Source organism: Eremothecium sinecaudum, chromosome V, assembly GCF_001548555.1.
Source record: "Eremothecium sinecaudum strain ATCC 58844 chromosome V, complete sequence".
Taxonomy (NCBI): Eukaryota; Fungi; Ascomycota; class Saccharomycetes; order Saccharomycetales; family Saccharomycetaceae; genus Eremothecium; species Eremothecium sinecaudum.
Genome location: NC_030896.1, coordinates 952,825 through 974,716, shown reverse-complemented (window position 1 = coordinate 974,716; position 21,892 = coordinate 952,825). Strand labels below are relative to the sequence as shown.

General features: G+C 41.1%; 13 protein-coding genes and 1 non-coding gene across 14 annotated transcripts; 4 read left to right on the top strand and 10 right to left on the bottom strand.

Annotated features, from left to right (window-relative positions):
* Positions 1-19: 19 nt before the first annotated feature.
* BBP1 (Bbp1p) lies at positions 20-1,108 on the top strand (the record flags this gene model as incomplete). Its single annotated transcript, XM_018132944.1, has 1 exon — positions 20-1,108. One exon carries the CDS (start codon positions 20-22, stop codon positions 1,106-1,108), a length of 1,089 nt encoding a protein of 362 aa, XP_017988433.1.
* Positions 1,109-1,446: 338 nt separating this feature from the next.
* Positions 1,447-2,793, top strand: HFI1 (Hfi1p; the record flags this gene model as incomplete). The annotated part of the gene is made up of 1 exon (XM_018132943.1): positions 1,447-2,793. The coding sequence occupies one exon, from the start codon at positions 1,447-1,449 to the stop codon at positions 2,791-2,793; it is 1,347 nt and encodes a 448-aa protein (XP_017988432.1).
* A 139-nt stretch (positions 2,794-2,932) lies between these two features.
* AW171_hschr53386 (HER156Wp) lies at positions 2,933-4,885 on the bottom strand (the record flags this gene model as incomplete). The annotated part of the gene is made up of 1 exon (XM_018132942.1): positions 2,933-4,885. One exon carries the CDS (start codon positions 4,883-4,885, stop codon positions 2,933-2,935), a length of 1,953 nt encoding a protein of 650 aa, XP_017988431.1.
* Positions 4,886-5,274: 389 nt separating this feature from the next.
* YAH1 (adrenodoxin) lies at positions 5,275-5,769 on the bottom strand (the record flags this gene model as incomplete). Its single annotated transcript, XM_018132941.1, has 1 exon — positions 5,275-5,769. The coding sequence occupies one exon, from the start codon at positions 5,767-5,769 to the stop codon at positions 5,275-5,277; it is 495 nt and encodes a 164-aa protein (XP_017988430.1).
* Positions 5,770-6,131: 362 nt separating this feature from the next.
* On the top strand, positions 6,132-6,779 carry VTI1 (v-SNARE protein VTI1; the record flags this gene model as incomplete). The annotated part of the gene is made up of 1 exon (XM_018132940.1): positions 6,132-6,779. The coding sequence occupies one exon, from the start codon at positions 6,132-6,134 to the stop codon at positions 6,777-6,779; it is 648 nt and encodes a 215-aa protein (XP_017988429.1).
* Positions 6,780-6,946: 167 nt separating this feature from the next.
* ATG41 (Atg41p) lies at positions 6,947-7,279 on the bottom strand (the record flags this gene model as incomplete). Its single annotated transcript, XM_018132939.1, has 1 exon — positions 6,947-7,279. One exon carries the CDS (start codon positions 7,277-7,279, stop codon positions 6,947-6,949), a length of 333 nt encoding a protein of 110 aa, XP_017988428.1.
* A 794-nt stretch (positions 7,280-8,073) lies between these two features.
* On the bottom strand, positions 8,074-8,105 carry AW171_hschr53382. The gene has a single exon (XR_001930110.1). It is a non-coding gene; the product is annotated as an HERSNR11 (small nuclear RNA).
* Positions 8,106-8,476: 371 nt separating this feature from the next.
* AW171_hschr53381 (HER152Wp) lies at positions 8,477-9,073 on the bottom strand (the record flags this gene model as incomplete). The annotated part of the gene is made up of 1 exon (XM_018132938.1): positions 8,477-9,073. The coding sequence occupies one exon, from the start codon at positions 9,071-9,073 to the stop codon at positions 8,477-8,479; it is 597 nt and encodes a 198-aa protein (XP_017988427.1).
* A 279-nt stretch (positions 9,074-9,352) lies between these two features.
* On the bottom strand, positions 9,353-9,845 carry RPL36B (60S ribosomal protein eL36; the record flags this gene model as incomplete). Its single annotated transcript, XM_018132937.1, has 2 exons — positions 9,353-9,639; positions 9,830-9,845. 2 exons carry the CDS (start codon positions 9,843-9,845, stop codon positions 9,353-9,355), a joined length of 303 nt encoding a protein of 100 aa, XP_017988426.1.
* A 569-nt stretch (positions 9,846-10,414) lies between these two features.
* Positions 10,415-11,176, bottom strand: MRPL24 (mitochondrial 54S ribosomal protein bL28m; the record flags this gene model as incomplete). The annotated part of the gene is made up of 1 exon (XM_018132936.1): positions 10,415-11,176. One exon carries the CDS (start codon positions 11,174-11,176, stop codon positions 10,415-10,417), a length of 762 nt encoding a protein of 253 aa, XP_017988425.1.
* A 239-nt stretch (positions 11,177-11,415) lies between these two features.
* On the bottom strand, positions 11,416-13,566 carry GYP5 (GTPase-activating protein GYP5; the record flags this gene model as incomplete). Its single annotated transcript, XM_018132935.1, has 1 exon — positions 11,416-13,566. One exon carries the CDS (start codon positions 13,564-13,566, stop codon positions 11,416-11,418), a length of 2,151 nt encoding a protein of 716 aa, XP_017988424.1.
* Positions 13,567-15,730: 2,164 nt separating this feature from the next.
* SGS1 (ATP-dependent DNA helicase SGS1) lies at positions 15,731-19,357 on the top strand (the record flags this gene model as incomplete). The annotated part of the gene is made up of 1 exon (XM_018132934.1): positions 15,731-19,357. The coding sequence occupies one exon, from the start codon at positions 15,731-15,733 to the stop codon at positions 19,355-19,357; it is 3,627 nt and encodes a 1,208-aa protein (XP_017988423.1).
* Positions 19,358-19,870: 513 nt separating this feature from the next.
* On the bottom strand, positions 19,871-20,047 carry AW171_hschr53376 (HER147Wp; the record flags this gene model as incomplete). Its single annotated transcript, XM_018132933.1, has 1 exon — positions 19,871-20,047. One exon carries the CDS (start codon positions 20,045-20,047, stop codon positions 19,871-19,873), a length of 177 nt encoding a protein of 58 aa, XP_017988422.1.
* Positions 20,048-20,351: 304 nt separating this feature from the next.
* On the bottom strand, positions 20,352-21,647 carry AW171_hschr53375 (uncharacterized protein; the record flags this gene model as incomplete). The annotated part of the gene is made up of 1 exon (XM_018132932.1): positions 20,352-21,647. One exon carries the CDS (start codon positions 21,645-21,647, stop codon positions 20,352-20,354), a length of 1,296 nt encoding a protein of 431 aa, XP_017988421.1.
* Between the last annotated feature and the right edge of the window lie 245 nt (positions 21,648-21,892).

The following is a 21,892-nucleotide window of genomic DNA, read 5'->3' as shown; positions in this document are numbered from 1 at the left end:
TAGTACTATAAGGCTATAAATGGGCTTTCTAGGTGATGGTTCTGAGGATAGCACGGGAGCTTTAAAGTGGATATTTGATGCATTGCTTAAAAGGCGCGAGTCCCCATCGCTGAAATATAATCGTGAGTTCTCGCAAGATGATACAAATAATAGAACTAGAGGCCTTAATCCACCTCTATGGGAAAACCAGGATCTGAGGCGCCCACGCTCGCACCGTAGTAACTCGATGGATACAGAATTCAGAGCAAGATTTGAACTCCTGCCTGATGAGGAAGAGCCAGATTTGGTAAAACCAGTTCTAATGGAACCAGTAAAATTGGATTCTAGGTCCCCGATGGATGATAGTATTACTGATACGTTTAAAATGGATGCCAGGCGTAAAAACGAGCTGAACTTCAGACCACCTAGGCCTGATGACCCGATAATATCACGTCTTTTTGGTCAAAACGAAAGCCACGCGAACCGGGCAGACGGCCCAAGCCGATCCGCTGGGCTGCCGGGTGCATTTCCACACTCAAGCAGTGGTGCTCCCGATGAGAACGGCTCTCCGCTTCTCTCCTACCGCACAACCACTATTGACAGGACTAACGACTATATTAAGCTTTTGGGCCAATTATCCCTCAACAATAAAGAGCTAAGTAACCTCCACCTGAGTTTACAAAAACACCGTCAGCAAGCTTACGAAGAAGACACTTACCGTCAAAAGTACCTAGAACTGCGACAGGAATTGATCCAGGAGCTACGACAATCAAAGATGATATATGACAACTACACTCATCTCTACGAAAGATACAAAAACTTGAAGAAAAACAGCCAAAATCAGCCCTACTATCAGAACCTTATAGCCAAGTTAGAAGCGCAGATTGTAGATCTCACCATATCAAAGGAAGAGAATGACCGCAAACTTCGAGATGAGTTATTACAATCCCAAATTCAGTATGAGTCGCGCATTAATGAACTTGAAGACCTTTTAAAGAGCAGGAACAGCTCCATTTTAAACACAACTCCAAGTACATCCAAAGATAGTGATTTATTGGGCACCCCCTCACCCTACCGCAAGTACAACGACACCATCGACACCCAATTTCTTAATCATATAGTTAAGTAGTTGGTGTAAATAGCTTTGTACGTACTACGATTTCTCAAAGGTTTTAATATCGACAACTGAAAAGAGAACATAGAAATAGTCGAATACAACCAAATTTAACGGAGATTACACCGTTTATGAGAAGCTATAACCCTAGTCCTAGTAATTTATTGTTGAATACGGGATATTTGCTCTTATACTAGTTTTTTTCCTTAAATTTTAGAGTTATTGGTTGTTCATTCGGTGTGCCACCTTAATTTGTGATCAATAAGGTGAGAATAACTAGTTGAAATATATTATCACGTGCAGAAGATTATAGAGCTTAAAAGGCTAGTTTAGTAGTGGTTATAAAGGTGAATATGTCAGTTGTTCAATCTCCGCGGCATGCGTCTATTGTTGGCGGTCAATTGGGTGGTAGTGGAAATAATGATCATGGGTTAACGAATGTAGATGAAAGTGGAAGAGAAGGAATGAATGTTGGTAAAGGATCACAAGAGTCTGGTGGAGGGCTAAGTAATGCTAGTTCAGGGTTTGGAGGTAATGATGGGGCAAATTCTGCCTCTGCAACTGGATCGCACAAAAGACTTGATCTAGAAGAGATGGTTGCGGAGTTTAGCGGTTTGCTGGGCAAGGAAACTTGGTCTAAGTACGCGCAAATTATCAGTCTTTTCATTCTGGGAAAACTTTCTAGGAAGGAGCTGGTTCAGGAGCTGGATCTTTTGTTGACTCCTACACAGTCTGCAACTGAATCTAGTTCGCCGGCAGTGAGCCGTCCTCTACTGGTACGATTGCATAACCAACTTCTGCTGGCGATGTTGACTAATGCACTTCGAGATTCTCCCATGGGGTCTAAGTCGTCTGACTCGTGGGGGTTCCAAAATGGTACAGCATATCAGAATAAAAAGCGTATAAATAAGCACAATTCGCAGATAGAGACATATAAGAAGATTGTCATGTCTCTACCGATGAAGGATAGACAGAGGTTAAAGGAAATTACCAAAGAAACCGGGAAGAGGGGTTTTGTTTTATGTTCAGTGTTACAAAATCGTCTGGCAAATATTCCAAAAATACCAATCGTAACGAATCAAGAAACCCTAAAAAGAGTTAAAGCGCACAACCTAAATACACCTCTGGAATGGTCCCAGGAGATTGTTAGTGGTCTGTCTGCTCCTTTGGCTACGGAGAGTTATTCTTTGCCAGATAATGATACTTTATATCTTCGGATGGTTAGCGCAGCTCGTGAACATGGATTGGTGGGTGCTGTTGATGGTCGATGTGTTGAAATACTGTCCCTAGCGCTAGAATATTATCTCAAAACAATCGTGGAGTCTGCTATTAACACTGTTAGATACAGAGAGAAAAAATACTCTGACTATTACGATTTGAACCATTATGGGTTTCAACAACCGATAGGCGAGGTTTCGGAAACTAATGATTCTAAGAATAAGCTGATTTCCTTAAGTAATGAAGACTTGCAGGAGACGTTTACAATTTATCCGAATTTGGTAGAACCAACGGGTGCATTCTTTAGATTGAACGCAAGTCGCCTGATAAATGATGATGAATTAGTTCACTTTAAAAGTCCTATCGATGACTTGCCACAATTTCTGGAGGACAAACCTACCTTTACTCCTGTTGATGAACGTAATATGGGTACAAAAGAGGAGCTGAACTGGTTGATAAGGGATATACTTACTAAGGAATAGTAATAATCAATCTAGGCTCTAATTAGCATTGACGCGTAGACACCGATTAAAAACTAACAAAAAACCGTACACTATATATTTATATTTTTGTATCATTACTACTCAGAGGCTTTTATCTCCGTATTTTATTTGTTTTTTATTAACATGAAATTCGTTTCTGCCGACTAACTTGTTGCGCGATGTCTAACAAACTGTAGTCCTCGTATTTTAGTGATAGCAATATAAGTGGCTTTGTATTCGTCAACAATTTACGTAGGATAACGCTGATTGGAGAGCTAGATGATGAGAGTGGTGACGATGATGCCAACGATGCCAACGATGACCTGTTCGATGACACCGGCGATGCGGATGATTTTTGTAGGCAGTGGGACATATCTTTCGGTACGTCGACAAAATGTACATTATGTGAAGATTGCTCATCATGCCATATTTTAAACTTCAGTATAATAACACTTTGTTCACTAGTTTTCTTTTTCAACTGGTTGATGACAGTCAGAGAATTCTCTTTCGAGGTAATTACCACTGATCTAGATTCAAAAGCTACAGAATTGTCGTCGATCACCACCTTAATTTCGCTGTTATCGGAATGGTTTGGAGAACTGTTTCCAGGAAGTATCATATCGCATGACACCGACTTTTCGGATAACATAACGCACTGAAACTCCGCGTGATCATAAACTTGTCCCATTAACCATTTTATGAAAACACTAATTATGGAATTGTCCTTATCTTGCTGTAGCGATATTATGGTGCTATCGTAGCGGTTTTGTAGGCACATATCCATATAAGCCTGGCACTCTTGTTCGAACAAGTCCTCTGCAGACAAAATTTGTTGTGGAATAATCTTGCTAAATGAAAACTGTTTGGAGTCTCTGGTTGTAATAGTTCTAGAAGAATAATCAACAGCACATGGTAGCACAGAATCGTCTACATATGCAAAGCAGCGAATGCACCCGCGTAGCTCTTCAATTGTATTTTCTATCTTCTTGCGACTTAGCTGCTGTTCTTCCATTTTCGAAAACAAGAACTCATGCTCAGCCTCCACTTCTGCCGTTTTCTCCGCGACTAAAGCAGTCTGTTTTCTTTCATTTTCTAATTCCTCCTGCAAGTGTCTGGACTGCTTTTCAAGTGGATGAATACTACCTTCAGATAAATGTAACTCCTTCATACATGCCTCAATTTCTCTCTCTACCTTTTCCTTTTCCATCTTACACTCATCTATAGAATCGCTAATTTTGTCAGCGTATATTTGCTTGTCGTTTAGTTCCTGTGATAGAAGTTCAAACTTGATTGAAAGCTCTTGGAACAGCGCCATCTTTTGATCTTTAAACTCACTAAATTCCTTTTCCAAAGTCTTTTCATATTCCTTGCATTTCTCTATATTTGCTCTTTGTAATGCATCCCAATTATGCTCTAATGCAGCCTTTCCTAACTTCAGTTCCTCTATTTCCTTAGTCAGGCCTTCTTCTGGTTTCATGTTCTCCAAGGACAGTAACTTAAGTTCCCATTCTTCCCTTTTAGTATTAATTTCCTGGTCTAACTCATTCTCTAACTTCTGTACCTCCAGGTCCTGCTCTAAAGTAATATTCTTTAGCGCTAACTCATTATTTGCCCTCATAACATTACATTTGTTATTTAATAACTCCAACTTCGTATCAATCTGCGACATATCAGCTCGCAAATCTTTAAAGACGGTTGCTTTTTTATTCAGGTCATATCGAAGTTCTGGTATCGTTCTTTTCTGCATCTCTGTCATATCTTTCTCTATGTCATCGATGCCTTTCCGGAAATGCTGGATATCCTTCAAAACCTTACGTTCCCTTCTCTTGACCTCCTCAATCACCCGAGGATCACCATAATAGTACTTATTCATAAGTCTAGCACTATGGCTAGTCGTCGTGGGTGTGAATGCCGTCTTAGCGGACATATTGCAATTTATATCTAAAACTTGTGGTGATGAACCTGCTGTATTCGTGATTTCTGCTAGTGGGCTTTTCGTAGCAGCTTTTTTATACCGAGGCAGTTGAGAATCCAAATCACTGGCCCCATGAGGTCTTTTGACACTAATCGACGGGATTCGAGATTTGCTCATGTTTTTGTGTTGGTGTCTAAGGTGTTTCAAAATCGTGTCAGCTTTGCGGCAGATATTTAATAACTAGTCTGATTTCAGATTTGGTATCTGAGCACCTCAACCAACTATCAATTTACCCAATTGATACCCTATCTATCTTCCAAACACCTAACCGGATGCCAATGGGTCACCCTTATGAGTTAATCGGGTTATAACCATAATAAACAAAGGAGCTAAAGCCAATTAACAATTGAAAGGACTAAAAAAGTCAACAAAGTAGAGAATGAATAAATAATGGCTAAATATCACTCCAGACGAAACACATAAGACTATGGGATATATATACTAAAAGGTAACTCGGAGTTGCTCAGGCCTGAGCGTCTATATACAGGTGCTTGGACAGTTTCCAATTATTCAAAGTCAGACAGATTCACATTGCGAGTCATTGCAGGGAGAGCGAGTCTTATTCCATCAATTTTTTTATTCATCTTTATGCAGCAACCCAACCGACTTGTTTCGGTCAGACCATATGCAAGATCCAACATATCATTTTCGTCATCGTTTGGCTCTTCCAACAAATCATAGTAATCAGGATCAACAATTACATGACATGTTGAGCAAGCACATGATCCACCACAAGCGCCCTCCATGTCCAGGTTGTTGCTTTGTGCTATATCGAGTACGGAATCACCCTCACAAACTTGGAAGGTCTTTTGTGAGCCATCTTTTAGGATGAATGTAACATTGAGTTCTTCTCCTTTTTTTGGTTTCTGCAAAACATAATGATAGCGTTTGGCGAGTAAAGGCGACCGCTTATAGAGAGGAGAAGGGTAGGTTTTCTGGGTCCTTAGGAGGGCCGTGTATGGAATTTTATTTGAGGATCTTGGCAATAGGCGTCCTAGCATGACGGTTTGGCACGATATATGTCTTCGTTTCTCTGTCGTGTCAATATGAAGAGAGAGCGTTAACAAATTTTACATAGTTAATGAGTAATTTAAAGCGCCCAACTGGCGGAAAAGAACCTACAAAGAAGAGATTATTATCAACACTAGGTCAGCGGCACGACAGATCTTATGTAGTCTACGAATCATTTCAGCTCCCTCGTCCTATACCTGCCCTGGCGGTAGTAACACAAGCGGTAGCACGTGACCTTCATTTCTCCTTGTAGACCATTTTGAAGGGTTGCGTTAAATTGATACTAGTACATAAAGCTACGTCGGCACTATAAGCACACGAATACAAAGGACTTGCGCCCACCCCCAGCGACATGTCATCCCTGCTAAGTACCTACGATTCTGAGTTCCAGACAACCATCCAACAATGTAAGACTCTCCTCCAACAAGCTGCATCGGAGCCTCTACCGGAGCGCAATAGCACACTCAAATCCATCGAACAACACAAAGATGAACTGTTCGACATTCTAGATCAGATGGATGTGGAGGTCAATAACTCCGTGTCCGATCCACAACAGCGCGCAACGCTGAAGGCGCGGCTTCGCGACTTCCGCAAGGATCTGAATTCAGTAAAGCAGACTCTTCAGGAACTAGTCGACACCAGGAATAGGGACTCCCTCCTCTCCAGCCACAGCCCTTCGCTGGAAGATGATCAGCGCCAGCAGCTCTTATCAAGCCACGCTATTTTACAGAGATCTGGCAGCAAACTTGTTGACGCCACCAGGCTTGCAAACGAAACTGAAGATGTCGGTAACCAAATCATGAGTGATTTGCGCATGCAACGAGAAACGTTGGAAAACACCCGCCAGAACCTGTTTCAGGCAGATGCATACATAGACAAGTCGGTGCGAACCTTGAAGTCAATGAGCAGGCGGCTGGTCGCCAACAAGTTCATTTCTTATGCTATAATCGCAGTCCTAATCCTACTAATACTACTAGTTCTCTACTCCAAGTTTAATTAGTTAGTGAATCCACGTAATACATGTTTCACTCCTGTCGCGTCTGTGTTTGCGACGAAGAGGCATCTTATTCAAATTATTGATTTTTTTTTTATAGACCGTACATATGCTTACAACAGTAATTATCCCATCCGTTGCCCCACGAGGTGCAAAAGTTCCCATGCTGCACCTTAAACGCGCGTTAACCACAACCTGTAATTGTCCTGCGCGGCGTTCGCAAATTCTATGTTCGACTGTATTTCGCACCCATTAGTAATGTGTATCAGTCTTGGTTTAATATTTCCGCTAGTCGCAGCCGTATTACTAACGGCGGGTGTAACATTGGTGACAAAGCCGTCCTGATCTAGAGAGAAAATATCGTCTTCAATGGCGCCCATGCCAATCTTGGAGGGCTGTCCCATGCTCAAGTAGCCATATAGCTCGTCCTCTTCTTCGTAAGATCTACCGTACTCAAGTGGACTACCGTACTCCTCAGCTTCTGCAAACCTTTCAAACTCTTGCATTGTATGTGTATAATTAATTTGTGGTGTATCTAAGTTATCGCTATTTGCGTAGTTCTGTTGTACTAGTGCTGCCTTTAGTTGCACTATATACCGCTGTAATATTATGTTGTACTTGAAAATGCCAAACACCTTGTGGACTACCAGGTTCCAATGTCTAGTTGTTTATATACAGGACCTTATACATATTTTATATATACCTCTTATATGAAAGACATCTCACTATGCAGTGTTTTTGCGATGTCCCAAATGAGTCGATCCAATTCTCCACTGCCACACCTTCTTTTTGACTCATCTGCGCTCATGCACCTACCTCGACAGATTTATTATGTGAGAAAACACTGTCGTGATTACGGCTTCAGGGTTGCTGTTTCGTACACATAATGAAAGACACCCAATCAACCTTGCAGGCCATGTGCGCACGCACGCTCCAAGATTACAAAGACCGCTAGAAAATGAGCCATTAATGTTCGGCGGGTGCGCGGATCAGCCCACATGGCCATAATAAACCAACATTGTAAATCGACCACCTGATATGGAAAGGGGGACGCAGGAGGATACTAAGAATAATACGTATGCTATACAAAACTGTACATTCCGAACTGCATAGCTATGCCACTAAAAAGGTATAGCACGACGTGGAAGTTGGTGGAATGCATGCCCCTGGCGTTTTGGAAAAACAAACCCACGAGGTAAGTTTCTACAAAAATTAATCTAGGACTGCCGCGAGCACGACATGACCGGGGTAGGGGCAATCCTTCCGACCAATGTGAAGCATATAGAAAAAGCATGCTCACCGTGACTCTGGGCGTCCAACGTAAAAGACATTGGTTATTTTAGGAAAAAAATTAACTATAAGGGTCATTCACCCGGATTGGCTGTTTTATATAAAGTTTTTTTTTGAAAAGTGTGCAGAGAATTCCCTTTCGAAACCGTCCGCAGGGCCGGGTAGCCCGGAATTTTTTCATCGCTTTCACGATAAGGGCTTGGGCGGTTGTTGGTTTTTGTATACGTGTTTCAGGAACGGTGAAACCTAAGATCTGGTCCCTTTAAACAAAAATGCAGCTCCTGAAACGGGAGTGTGACTCTGTAACACGGGTAATGTTTATTATGTCACCACTTTTCACGATTAAGATGGCGACTCTTGGCTAGACTTTATAGACTACAGTTTTAATTAGGTGTACGTAATGGCTGGCGCTGCTATTGTTTTCTATTCTCAGTGATGGAATCATACTCTCGAACGTTCGGCACATGCGCCTTGAACGGCGAGTCATCAGTTACCCACAAAGAAGTGCCGCTGACGTTACTGATACTATTTTCCATTCTGACGTAGCGCTCATAATCATGTACGACTTCTTGGATACGGATGGGCTGGACATTGTTGTCGAGTAGCTGCTTGCGGAGCATGGCAATGTGGAGTTGTAGTTTCATCTGTCTTATTTGGTTGTTTTTGCGTTCATTTAGGATTTGTAGTTCTCTCTTCTTTCTTGCGGCAGAGAGCTGGCGGGTGAGGAGGTCTTGCATTCGCTGTGACTCCATGATGAGCTTCTCAGACTTTTCTTGGGCATCAATACGGGCAATATAGTTATCTACTGCGAAATAAGTCAAACACGTCACAGCGATGACTAAAGCGACTTCGAAATACTGTCTTCGGAAGCCGGAGGCAGGTTGTTGCTGAGGGACTCGCTGTGTGAAGGGGGAGGGTGCAGGGGGGGCATTAAAGTAGGAGGGTGGCATCCAGGACGACGAGAACCTGAGACTTTGACGCCGCAACTGAGACATACAACTCTTGTGCATCTTAGTTTAGTTCAATGGCTTGGGGTCTACTGCTAATTGATGCAGAGAGTGGTGTAGATATGTTTATGTTTATGTTTCTAGAGTAAAGGTGTTAGCTACATGTCTAGTATGCGCCGTCAACTGACGGGCAGTACACCTGCAAATACGGTTTTAGATGCGGATACCGCCTTTCGAAGGGAAAATCACTACACACAAAAATCACGTGATAAGAGTAAAATGATAGTTTATATTAGATAGACTGGAGAGTAAATTTACAACTAAATACCAAAACTACACATTTCAGTGACGTCTAGAAGCAGCAATGATATTGTTCATTTCCTCGACCTTAGCCTTGGCTCTACCGAAGGTACCTAATCTCTTCTTGGCAACCTTTCTGGCTCTCTTTTCACCAGCGTTTCTGATCAAGTCAAGCAATCTTCTCTCGTATGGAGCTAGACCAGCGACTTCTCTGACAATGGATCTAACAAATTGGGTTCTGTTAGAAGATGCACCCTTTCTGTAGGAGATCTTTGGAGCTGGGGTCATTTGGGTGACCTTCTTACCCTTGTTCGCACCAACAGCAATACCTGTTTAAAGGAGTTAGTAACTAGTTTAGCCAATATAACTTTGGAAACGGATGAATAGACTGTAGTTTTGTTCGATATGTGGAATCTTTTCGATCGATGCAATGCGATATATTTTAACGGAAATTCAAATTCATACAGGGATCTAGTTCTCTTATCATCATGTCCAGGGATTATGGGTGTTCTAACATACCAGACTTAACGGCCATTTTGTCTTCAGGATTCTCTGTTGAATGTTCAAAAGCTGTTGTTAACCGAAGGTAATACAGTTATACTTAATAGTTAAACCTGCCTGTGTGATACTCTGGACGGGAGTAGGCCAAAAAATTTTCGAAGCTCCTCGTTACCCGGCCCTTAAGTTCTGAAATTTCAAGAAGTACTCTGTGGACCTTTCTGTGCAGCCCGGAACCTAAAGCTCGCTCCGCCCACCAGCTACCGTCGGTCCGCCTAGCGGGTGCAATTCCCAGCCACTGCCCGGTTACTGCCTACGCTGCTGCCGCCTCGCCTAAGCCCCAGCCGGGAGCCGCCTGTAAAAAACTAAACCATAACCGGTAACAAATTTAGAAAAGATAAAGTATGTATGGGTGTAAATAGTCACACTATTTGAAATCCAGAATTATTTACAGGGTCGAATCTCATACAGAGGTGGTGATAGTGTATCATATGACGAAAGGTAAAATCGCGGGGATTACATTACTAAGTCTATTATAATTGCATTCCCAAGTTTTAGACTTTCAGGACTATCTACATATTTCTAGATCAATGTATTCGATCTGCCTCAAATAGTAATCTGTTTGAAATCAAACCCGTACTGATGTAATTTTGAGACAATCCCATCAATGGGGAGATTTTGATGATTATCTAGAAAATCTCTGTAAGTGAGTGATTTCCCATCAGCGAGATACTCTCTGAGTTCTAGTGGGTAAAGATTGTACAACAGCTTTCTCTTACCACATGTGATTCTTAAAACCGTATCATTATGTGGAATTTCGTAATAAACAGTAACATCATTGCCCTCGGAATCCTTTACTATCTTGGCGTCCTTGTGTGGGGGATTCTCCTGTAATTTCTGGGCCTTTAACACCAAATACCTTAGTTTCCAGCCGGTAGGACCTAGTTCCTTTATTCTGGCCGATTTTTCCTTTGTTAAATAGTTATCAATGCCACCCTCTTTAGAGATTGTACGTAAAACTTTAGCTGTAAGTTTAATCTTGATTGGTCTTTTTAAAGCTTCACTCCAAAGAGATTTCCTCAACACGTTAGGTAGCCATGTTCTTCTTGTCCTGTTATTAGATTCGGACACATTATTACCAAACTGTATGAAGGAAGCACCATATAGCCCCTTGTTGCTTTGTTTGAAAATATGAGATTCACCATAAGGGTAATCAGGAAATTTTTTTGCTTGCTTTGGGATGTATAGTGGCTTTACATCACCTACTTTATATTCAGGTTGCTTTGCAACTCTTCTTGATTCGACCAAACGCCACTGCCTTAGCAGACAAGCTGCCGAACTGAAACCCCTTTGAAAATTAAACTGCATGCTGAAAAGGCGAGGGAAATGGAGACTAAGGCGCGTACTTCTTGTCCAATGCGTCTAGTAAAACGAAGATTCTACATTATCAACATTATTTTTGACTTTGATTCTCACCAAAAATTTTGAGTCTCACGTGACATATGTTCGCGGCGCTATAAAAGGTACATAAAAGAACACAAATTTGTATACGATGAACATCCGCATGTAATAATAGCTGGGTGCCAGGGAGTGCCAATATTGCTATCCTACCATGGCGCCTTAAATGACCATTGTTTATTAGCTTTTGTACGAGACAATGCTGAAAACGTGCTTAGCCGCGCATCTTTACTTTTATCGCTAGCTAGCTTCGTATTATTCATCTTCAGCGTTTGTATCTCATTCTCAAGAAGTAACAGTTTTTCCTCTAAAACTTGATTGTGATCCATAACTTCCAAATTCCTGCGCATAGTATTATCCAGATCTAACTTTAAATCTGAAGGAACGTTTACACCTCGCTCAGGTAGTACCCGTTTCCGAACTTCGTTAGAAAACTGGTCTTTAAGCACTATAATTGTTTGCTTTAGATCCTGATTTTCATCTATGAGAGTTTCCATTTCTACTCGCCTTTTTATCAACTCGTTAGCCAGTGATATGTGCTCTCTGTTTAAGTCTGTATATTCGTGTTTTAACGTGCGCATTTCATTTTGAAGCTGTCGATTCTTTCTTCGCAGTCCTTCAATCTCAATTTCCTTTTCTAGTTCTAGTCTATGAATCTCCTCATATTCAGCAGCATAGTTTCGTAACTGAATCGGGGTAATTTTCACGTGATTGATGGCATCGTGTACAAATTCATCAATATCGTACTCCAATTCCATCATCTTAGTGCTCGTAATATCAGTAAGGCCTTCAAATTTAATTTCTACTCGGTCCTTTTGCTCCGACCGTCTATATTCCACATTCTGCTTTAAGTAGTAATAAAATAACCCGTCCTTTAAGAATTGTACAAGCTTCTCAAAGTTTAATGTAAGTAGCGTGGATTCATTCTTTAGCAAAAGTACCACAGCAAACTTCAACAATGATTCAATGCCTTCAAAGAAAATAACGTCAACTATGCGTAGAACAAAATCCAAAGGAAATTTATACGCAAAAAAGGTGAGGAACCATTGGGTAGCGTACATGGATGAACGTATTCCCGAGCGGATCAAATAATTGTATAGCGTGGGCGAGCTGACTTCTAGAACTCTCTCGAATTGATACAATTTTAGCTGTAATCCTGGCATCTCAGGTAGGAAGAACTCCCTGAGGCCATAGTTCTTCATTAGTTTAATTAGTAGTTCCATAGCCTCGGATTCGTCGCTGACATTTAGCAATAGCGGAGCTGTAATAAACGCCATACCCTGTGTATACCCAACATCTGGATCAAAAAGGGAGTAAGCCTTTAGAACATTGAATAAGGAGTCCACCTTGTCACTTGGAATGTAATTCGTACGCATAATATCACGTTTGATTGCCTTTTCATGTTCGGATGGTATATTTAACAGTTCGTGATACAATTCTTTGATCTCACACGAAGTAGCGTTAGATATTAACTTCCAAATTATCCCACGGATCGGAGCTGGAACACCATTACTAACAGCCTTTTCTAGGTTTTCGGAGTCGTTCTCTGCAACATAAGAAAAGTCCTCGACCACAAGTGTCCAAAAATTCCAGTCAATATTACTATACTCCTCCACTTCCTCATGGTGCTCCGGTTCCCTTCCATTAACCGGGATAGTCTCTAGGACCTTGGTATATCTTTTTTTCAATTGCATCTGTTCGTTCTGGAAGATTTGCTGAGACTTCTCATCCAAGCCTATCAGCTCCTGCTTCTTCTCATGCCATCTATTCACAATCAAATCAAAGTCAGAAGAGACCCTTCGCGAGGGCTCAGTTTTTGATGAAATCTTTGTAAATGAAAGAGCTCTTGTAGGACTTCTTTGGCGCACAGGCAGAGGTGGAATGTCCTTCGAATTTGTTGACGACATCGAATCAGCGGTTGGAACTAGATGAGGCGAACTAGCTATGGGAAAGCTTTGTATCTCTTTGAAAGATTCGGTGCCACTAGAAGTATCAGTTTGACTGCCTTTTGAACCATCGGCCTCTTTACTGCTACCCAGCTCTAGCACTTTTCTAACCCGCCCTATCGAATCATCATCTTGTACTGCGATATCTTTAACTATAGAATCCGGAAAATCCGATGGTTCAAGCGCCGTAATAGGCTCATCTTCAGTCTCATATATTGAAGAATCCAATTGTGCCGTGTTAACCTCAGCAGCTGAGTTTAAACCAACTACTGATAAGCGATCTTCTCCCACCTTATCTCCATCCTGTGATGATGTAAGGGAGATGCTCGTCTCCTTCTCACCGTTTCCGTCCATTTTCCTATTCGCAAACTTGTCACCTAAATACTATAGTGATTCCTTTTAAGTTTTCTTTCCAAGTCCTTATGTTATGAGCGACACAGTTCCCCACGATTTTAACTTACCCAGCTTTGATCTATTCTTCAGGTTGATATTCGCAAGTAGTGATTATCGCCTTAACAAGGAAGATAGCTTCAATAAAATAACTATTAACACGGATAATGTTGGCGATGGATGATAGAAGTCCTTCGGTATGTGATTTGAGATACTGAAACTTCTTTTTACAATGCTGTTGAGCCTTGAATTGTTTTTATATACTGATACAAAAAAAGGGAATGTTTTAAATCAGCGCGTTTTCAGCCAATTGCCTGTGACCAGTAACCGCCGATTCCTGTAATTATGCTTAGTTACTCTCCGCTACTTCTACTTGTATTATAAATAAGATTAATAGGGAGTTCTAGATTAGAGTAATCGCGAATATTGCATCAGCTTGTAACCTCTGTTATACATACGGTGTTTTTTGCTGTTGTACTTTTTACTTACAATGAAGTTATCATAAGCTTCTCTACTGCTTGGCTAAGCGCGGCAGGGTCGTGTAAGTGTACAGAGCAAAACGGTTTCTGTAAAAAAACGTGCTAACGGAGCGGCATATCCCACCACCTATGTTGGAACAGAGCACTTCTTCCGGTTCGCGCGTTGGTGTTACAATAATGTATACGTGTACATCTGGTGTACCAGCTGAAAGCGATTTGCCAGGAACAACTAAAAACTTTGATGTAAATCTGAAATAAGCCCTGTAGTTGAAGGATTAAGATTGGTGATTGATGATTCATTGACGCAGTGGGTCCCCTTCATCAAATGCTATCTAGTATAACGTTGTGTCTGTAGACAGGAATGCTTCAACTACTGAATGCTTTTCCAGAGGTAAGTTAAGAGTTAATGCCTCTACTAGGTTAGGCTTATCGTAGGTATGGGCTCCAAACAGTTTTAAAGCACTGGGAGCCGGTTTATAAGAGACAATTGTTGTATGGAACGAGAATCAATGTTCAGCAGATATGCTACAGGTGGTCTGCTGTACGCTAATCATTTGGCCGTGTACTAATTACTGTATCATATCTGACGTGAATCCAGGATTAGCGTACGCGGCTGGAGCCTAAGTCACCAATTTTTCATAGGTCTTTTTTCCAGCCGCTGTGGAACACCTCTCTTTTTCTGTACCGTGGAAGATATTCTAGAGGAATTCTTCTAATGTCGTCATTATGGGCTGATGCTGATTTCAGATGGGAATCCCCTGAAACTGATGGTGACATTCCATGTCCAGTGAGAACTGCATTGGCATATTTTCCCATTGTAATACTGCGCCTATATTACCGCCAATGCCACTCCGTTGGCCCAAATGTACACCGGCCTCAACAATTTGATCATTACTGCTGCTCCAACTGGCACGGCGTTAATCATTCTATTATTTAATTTCTGTCGGTGTATGTAATTTCAGGATACTGCTTTTCGGACTACAATGAGCTCCAATCATAAAGTTGATCTGAAGACCCAATCTGTTTCTTGTGCATTGAATAACTCCTTAATTAATGCGCTGATTAGCACATTCTCGTTAGCGCAGCTGGCGTTCAGGTCCCCATTATGAAAATCCAGAATATATGGAAATGACACGGCTAATGGTAGAGGTTAAGGTTCCGGACAATGTTATTCCAGAAATATACTGAACAAATAGGTTTGTAATAGTAATACTATCAAAAGATCACACACTATATTTCCAGTTAGGAAACTAACCGAAAAGTCTACGAATCTAGTGTATAACCCAGTTAGGTAAATAATATAAGGAGGCGGTTTGATTCACGATTATGAAACGTTACGCGATAATTTAAATTAGGATGGCAATTATTGCTTTGAGATATTAACAAATCTAAACTTACTTAAGATCAACTGTTTTTTGTCTTGCGGAACTTGCTTCCGCGATGATTAAAGAGTAACCTTGATTTGTTCAGTAACTTAAGTATGCCACCCGTACATAATGATAGTTGAACTTCTTGATTCAATGCTTCTTAATATTTTAAGTTGGCCTTTCTTAGAGAGCTTGCATACGTCAAACAATGAGTAGACCGCTAGCCAGAGAAATAAGGGCGGCAACCCTGAAAAAGGTCATAAACAAGGACTATTTTTGATTATGGCTAAGGTCAAATGCTTTCCTAGTCTTTCAGGTCAGGTCAAATGGGCTAGGACCTCAGGAGCATGTACCCCTGATGGTCATGCATTATTTTCAGTTTTGGGTGGCGAATCTAAGGGTGTGGTTGTGAAAAAAAACAAAGCTACTCAGGAAGCAAATACGAGTATAATGGTTGAGAGTACACCTGTAGCTTTGCGGCAGGATGCTGGTTCCGATGCTGTATCGCGTACTATGGAATCTGAGAACTACCTACCATATAAGCTGATTGAATATCTTAAACAGAAGTGTTCGCTGCTGGAGAAAAAAGTAGCAGCGCTTGCACATATAACCGATCAAAGCCGCCTGCGACAGGTAGACGATCTTTATGACTCTCAATTACAGAAAGTGACGCGTGAGATCGATAGTGCTGAGTCTAAGCTGAACAGGGTAGTTAGCTCTATGGCATCAGAAAGTCAAGTGAAAGGTAGAATATTACCTTCAACATTGCCTCCGGACGAAGAGGAATCAGATAGGTCTATACAGAGTGTTGTAGCTATCGCAGTCGATGACATAGAGCCGGTGGAGGTCGAAACTACGTCTAGGAGCCTGCGAAGTCGCCTGTCGGACGTAAATTATAGACTACCCACTATGGAAGACGAATTTAGCTACCGCATTGGAAACGCAGGTCCAAATGATGACGGAAACGAAGATCTTACAGCGGATGCGGAGACAGAAGATTCGCATTTCTTGGCGACATCGGAAGCCGACGTTGACAACCAGATCCATGACAGTGATCGCGAATTTGTTGCAGACGGGATTGAACAGTATTTGGAGGATGATAAATCTGTTGATAGTGATTATGTGGAAGAAGAAAGTGCGGTTGTACTTGAAAATAGAGATGTTCATGAAATTGTGATAGACTCATCCCCTCAAAAAGCTCCGTATGATGAGTATGTCCCAGAGATTAACTTGCTAGATCCAGATGAAGACGATTTTCTGGCAGATCCAATCATTGATAGTTTGCAGAAGAATACTTCTGATGCGCACCAAGCAGAAGAACTGTTGGAATTATACGATGGCCTTTCAGACAGCGATTTGGAGGCATTCGATCAAGAAAGGGAGAACCAGACGCAGCTAAACAATATAAGGGAATTAGATGACGACCTTAAAATTATTTCAGAAAAAACACTAGATTCGTCAAGAATTGAGCAAACATTACATTCGGTAAAGAAAGAGCTTCTTGATGTACCAGATCAGGATATGTTGGATGATGAAGATGATTTCTCAATTAGTGAGATTCAACAGTTTAGCACGGCGCCTTCAGTTCCTTCGACTGTTCCAATAGTATCACCTTCAGAGATAATTTCTCCGATCTCAACCTTCCCTTGGACCTCGGAAATGTTCCATAAACTACACAATGTCTTTAAGTTGCCCGGTTTTCGACAAAATCAAGAGGAAGCGGTCAACTCTACGCTATGTGGTCGCGATGTTTTTGTTCTTATGCCTACTGGTGGTGGAAAGTCATTATGTTACCAACTTCCAGCAGTTGTTAAATCTGGTCGAACACACGGCACCACCATAGTCGTATCACCATTAATATCTCTAATGCAAGACCAAGTCGAACACTTACTTGCAAAAAATATCAAAGCAAGTATGTTTAGTTCAAAGGGTACTGCCGAACAACGCCGACAGACATTTAATTTATTCATAAATGGATTGCTTGACCTTGTTTATATATCGCCGGAAATGATTAGTGCGTCAGTTCAATGCAAAAAGGCAATTGAAAAGCTATATCACGATAAAAAATTGGCTCGAATTGTGGTTGACGAAGCGCATTGTGTTTCTAACTGGGGCCATGACTTCAGACCTGATTATAAAGAACTTAAGTTTTTTAAGAAAGAATACCCTGATATTCCAATGATGGCGCTAACTGCAACTGCTAGTGAACAAGTTCGGATGGATATTATTCACAATTTACAGTTGAACAATCCTGTATTTCTCAAGCAGAGTTTTAATAGAAAGAACCTGTTCTACGAGATTATTCGCAAGGATAAAAACTCTATGAATAATATGTGTCAATCAATAAAGACCAGATTTAGAGGTCAGACAGGTATAATTTATTGTCATTCTAAAAACTCCTGTGAACAAACAGCACTGATAATGTCAAATAGCGGTGTAAAGTGTGCATTTTATCACGCTGGTATGGATCCAGATGAGCGGCTTAAGGTCCAGCAAGATTGGCAAGCTGATCGGATACAGGTCATCTGTGCAACTGTTGCTTTTGGTATGGGAATTGATAAACCTGACGTTAGGTTTGTGTACCATTATACAGTTCCACGTACTTTAGAAGGTTACTATCAGGAGACTGGGCGTGCTGGTAGGGACGGTAACCATTCATTTTGCATAATGTATTATTCCTTCAGAGACGTTAGGACGATACAATCAATGATCCAAAAAGATAAAAACTTGGATCGCGAACATAAAGAGAAGCATTTAAACAAACTACAGCAGGTTATGCAATACTGTGAAAATAGTACTGATTGTAGAAGGCAATTGGTTTTGTCATATTTTAATGAGACATTTGATGTAACCCTATGTGCCAAAAACTGTGATAACTGTAAAAATGGCCAAAATATAGAATATGAAGAACGTGTGGTTACTAAAGAAGCCTTGGAAATTGTAAAACTTGTTAGATCGGTGAAAGATGATAAAGTTACCCTAATCCATTGCCAGGATATATATAAGGGGTCTAAAAATGCTAAGATTATGCAAATGTGTCATGATGAATCAGATTTTCATGGACTAGGTAAGAAAATGAGCAAGTCCGATATTGAGCGAATATTTTTCCATTTGATTACATTACAAATATTACAGGAGTACTCGGTTCTTAACGGAAGGGGATTTGCTTCAAATTATGTCAAATTAGGTCCTAAGGCCACTCAGTTGTTGAATGGCAAACTGGAAGTTAAAATGCAATTCGCTGTTTCTTCTTCCGCAACATCAAGACCAGCAACCGCGACTGATCGCCTTACTGCCAAGGATTCAAGCAACACTGGCACCAATGATAGTGCACTTCCGTCAAATAAAAATCTCAGTACTTTTCTCTATGACAACAAATCGAGTAACATTAATGAATCAAATTTGAATGTGTGGTCAAGTACTAATTCACCTGAAGTCAAAAAACATATCTCTCAATGTATGTACAGACTGCAGGCTATGGTGGCGCGTAAGGCTAAAGATTATGGATTTGAAAACGCAGACGCGTTTCTACCTGCTCAAATGCTAAGGAAGCTGGCAGTAAATGTTCCAAATAGTGAACATGATTTTGCCATATTAGTTGGTGCGCAAATGAAGAATAAATTCAAATACTTTAGAAACTTGCTTCTAAAATTGAGGCAAGAAAGAAACCAAGTTTTATCCACTGTCTCAACTTACAATGCGTCTATTCCTTCTGTCAGTGGGTATTTTGTTCCTAATGAAGAAGAGGAATCAAGGGACTTTGAAGTCATTTCACAAATTAGGCAAACAATGGAACCATCTCAGTCAAAAGCTTCTACTGCGGCTATTAAAAAGCGCCCCAGGCCTACTAAACCTTCTAATGGTCGGAGATATAGAAAACACTTTAGAGGCGGATATAAAAAACACTAATGAACTTGACCACCTACTCACAATAGCTCTGATACGATCGTTGTAATGGTGTCAATTTAGTCCGTGGCCGTCATGTTTGGATTCACATTCAAGGATACATGTATTAGTATTGGAAAAGCACGATTTCGAAGACATTCTGATAACTAATACCCTTTATGGCCTATGTAAACGACATTTATTGCATGCTTCATGTATTATATAACGAATTAATTTAATATTACGCATAAGCAAGGACACTAAGGTGATAAGCTGTCATTGATATTAACACGCGATGCTATAAATGAGTATATACATGTTAAATTAACATAACTGTGTTGTTTTCACGCCTAGCGCGTTACAACTAAAAGACCTATGAGTCTACACTGTTTGATGTTTAGCATTAAGATTAAAACGTTTTATAATGATTAAAGTGGTGTAGTATTCGCGCGATTGGCGCTTGCGCCGGGAGCAAATGCAACAGCAGCAGCCGAAGCACTACCATCAACAGTAGAGGCAAGAATAGCACCGTTGCCGCTACCCGCATTTGCATAGGTAGCAGCGAGGCCTGAAGTAGCGCTGACCGCCAGAGGACTTCCGATAGTTACCTCTAGCAATCATCACAGTACCATTTTCTTTAAGTAGTATCTTTAGGTTAATGCAGGGTTGGTGGAACCACTCTAGCTGACAGTTTTCTCCATCACAGCAGACCATTTCGCCATATGTGATTTGGTTACAATAGCAATAAAGTGCTTCTTCATATTCATTCACAGGTCGAATCCTTGTATGCAATATCAGTTATGAGCAACGGTCGAATATTTCTGACAGTGCAGAGGTTAATTTTTAGGTATTCAAAATATTTCCTGATATTGTTATTTCATGGCACAACCGTATTGTTTACTAAGCTGCCTGGATATGAACAAATATGTGCTGTAAATAGTTGACAGGCCCGTCAATGCCACATTAGCTTCAGGCATTAAAACCAACTGCCCAGGAATATTGTCCCATAGAAATAAACCTATGTCTTAAGATTTCGGAATCGTTTCCCCGCAACATATCCAATCCAATCACCTTTGGGCCTCCATGTTAGGTTATTTACTTCATGTTGTGCTGTAAATGACATTTGCGGTACATCTACCGAATGAACAGTGCCTGAAGAAGACCACCTCTGCTGTGGAGTTCCACTTGTTAATGCATTGTCACTTAGTAATTCTAAAAGATCCCAATATAAAACCTGACAATCATCTCCACATGATATAAGCACATGCGGCTTCGAAGGATGCCATTTTATCTGGTTAACCGCACCAACATGACCAGTAAGGGTCAGGATTGGTGAGCCTGGATATCTCATATCCAATATGATTACTGCATTAGAGTCTTGTCTAATCGTTGCAAGGAGATTTGCCTCAAAGGGCGAGGGTTCTAGCCTTAATAATGCGTTATTTTCTAGTCCTGATACATGAGATTCTTCTGCTTTCCTTTGTTCCTGGCCATCTTGGGATGAATTTGAGATTTGAATCTCCGACGGCGAATTGGAATTTGTTTGCCGCTGTGGCTCATAGATAATTGTACTGTGAGCCAAGCACCTTAAGTCAAACACTCTCACCGAGCCATCACCACCGCAGCTCGCAAATAGATTGTTTGATTGAGTGAGAAACTTTGCATCATATACGTCAGAGTCATGCGCAATTAACTGAGTCTTGACGTAATTTGATGCTTGTAAATCCCATATAGTGCATGTAGTATCCACGGAGCAGGAAAGAATAATATTCGTGTCTACTGAATTCCAGTCAAAAGACGTGACAGGAGGGAGCTGACCTAGAGTATGACTGTCTGCTGCGTCACCTGCATCATTTCCGTATTTAGATAAGGATAAATTAACGCGCTCTTGCAATTCCTCATCCACGGACCATACTCTCAAGGAATCTGAACATGTAGCAAGCCGTGTCGTGCTGGTAGGCATCCACTGTAGTTTTGATATCGGATAGAGAAGATTAGCATGCTGAGTATTTTTCCAATACACAAGATCAGGGGTCGGCTCCACAATGCACAACTTATTAAAAGAATCCTCCTTATAAGTGCCAAGTGCTACCTTATCTCCCACACTCCAATCAACTGCAAAAAGTGGTGAACTGTGCTGGTAACAACATACCATCTGCTGTACAGGTTGATCTATCCCCGGCCGAGAATTGTATAATGAGGCGGGAGCAGGTCGCTGGTATATTCCTGTCCCCCCTGCACTCTGCAGCTGATCCAATGGCCGTTGTAAACGCCCTATTGACATAGAGCTCCTCTTACCAGTTCTATAATCCATAGATTGCTACGTAAACTGCTTCCAAGTCCCTGTGAGAAACCTTTGAATGTGTTTGGTCTGTTGATCCTTTAATTATTGCTCAAATCTTAAAAAACACCTTAGCAGCAATTCAAAACAAGATATAGTATCAACGAGTCTTAACCATGCACCGGATTCCTGAGCAAGCAAAAGTCCTAAAGTCCCGTCTAAACAACCTGTCCTGGACTGAACAAGTGTACTGCAGCAAATATAACGATTCTTTGTCA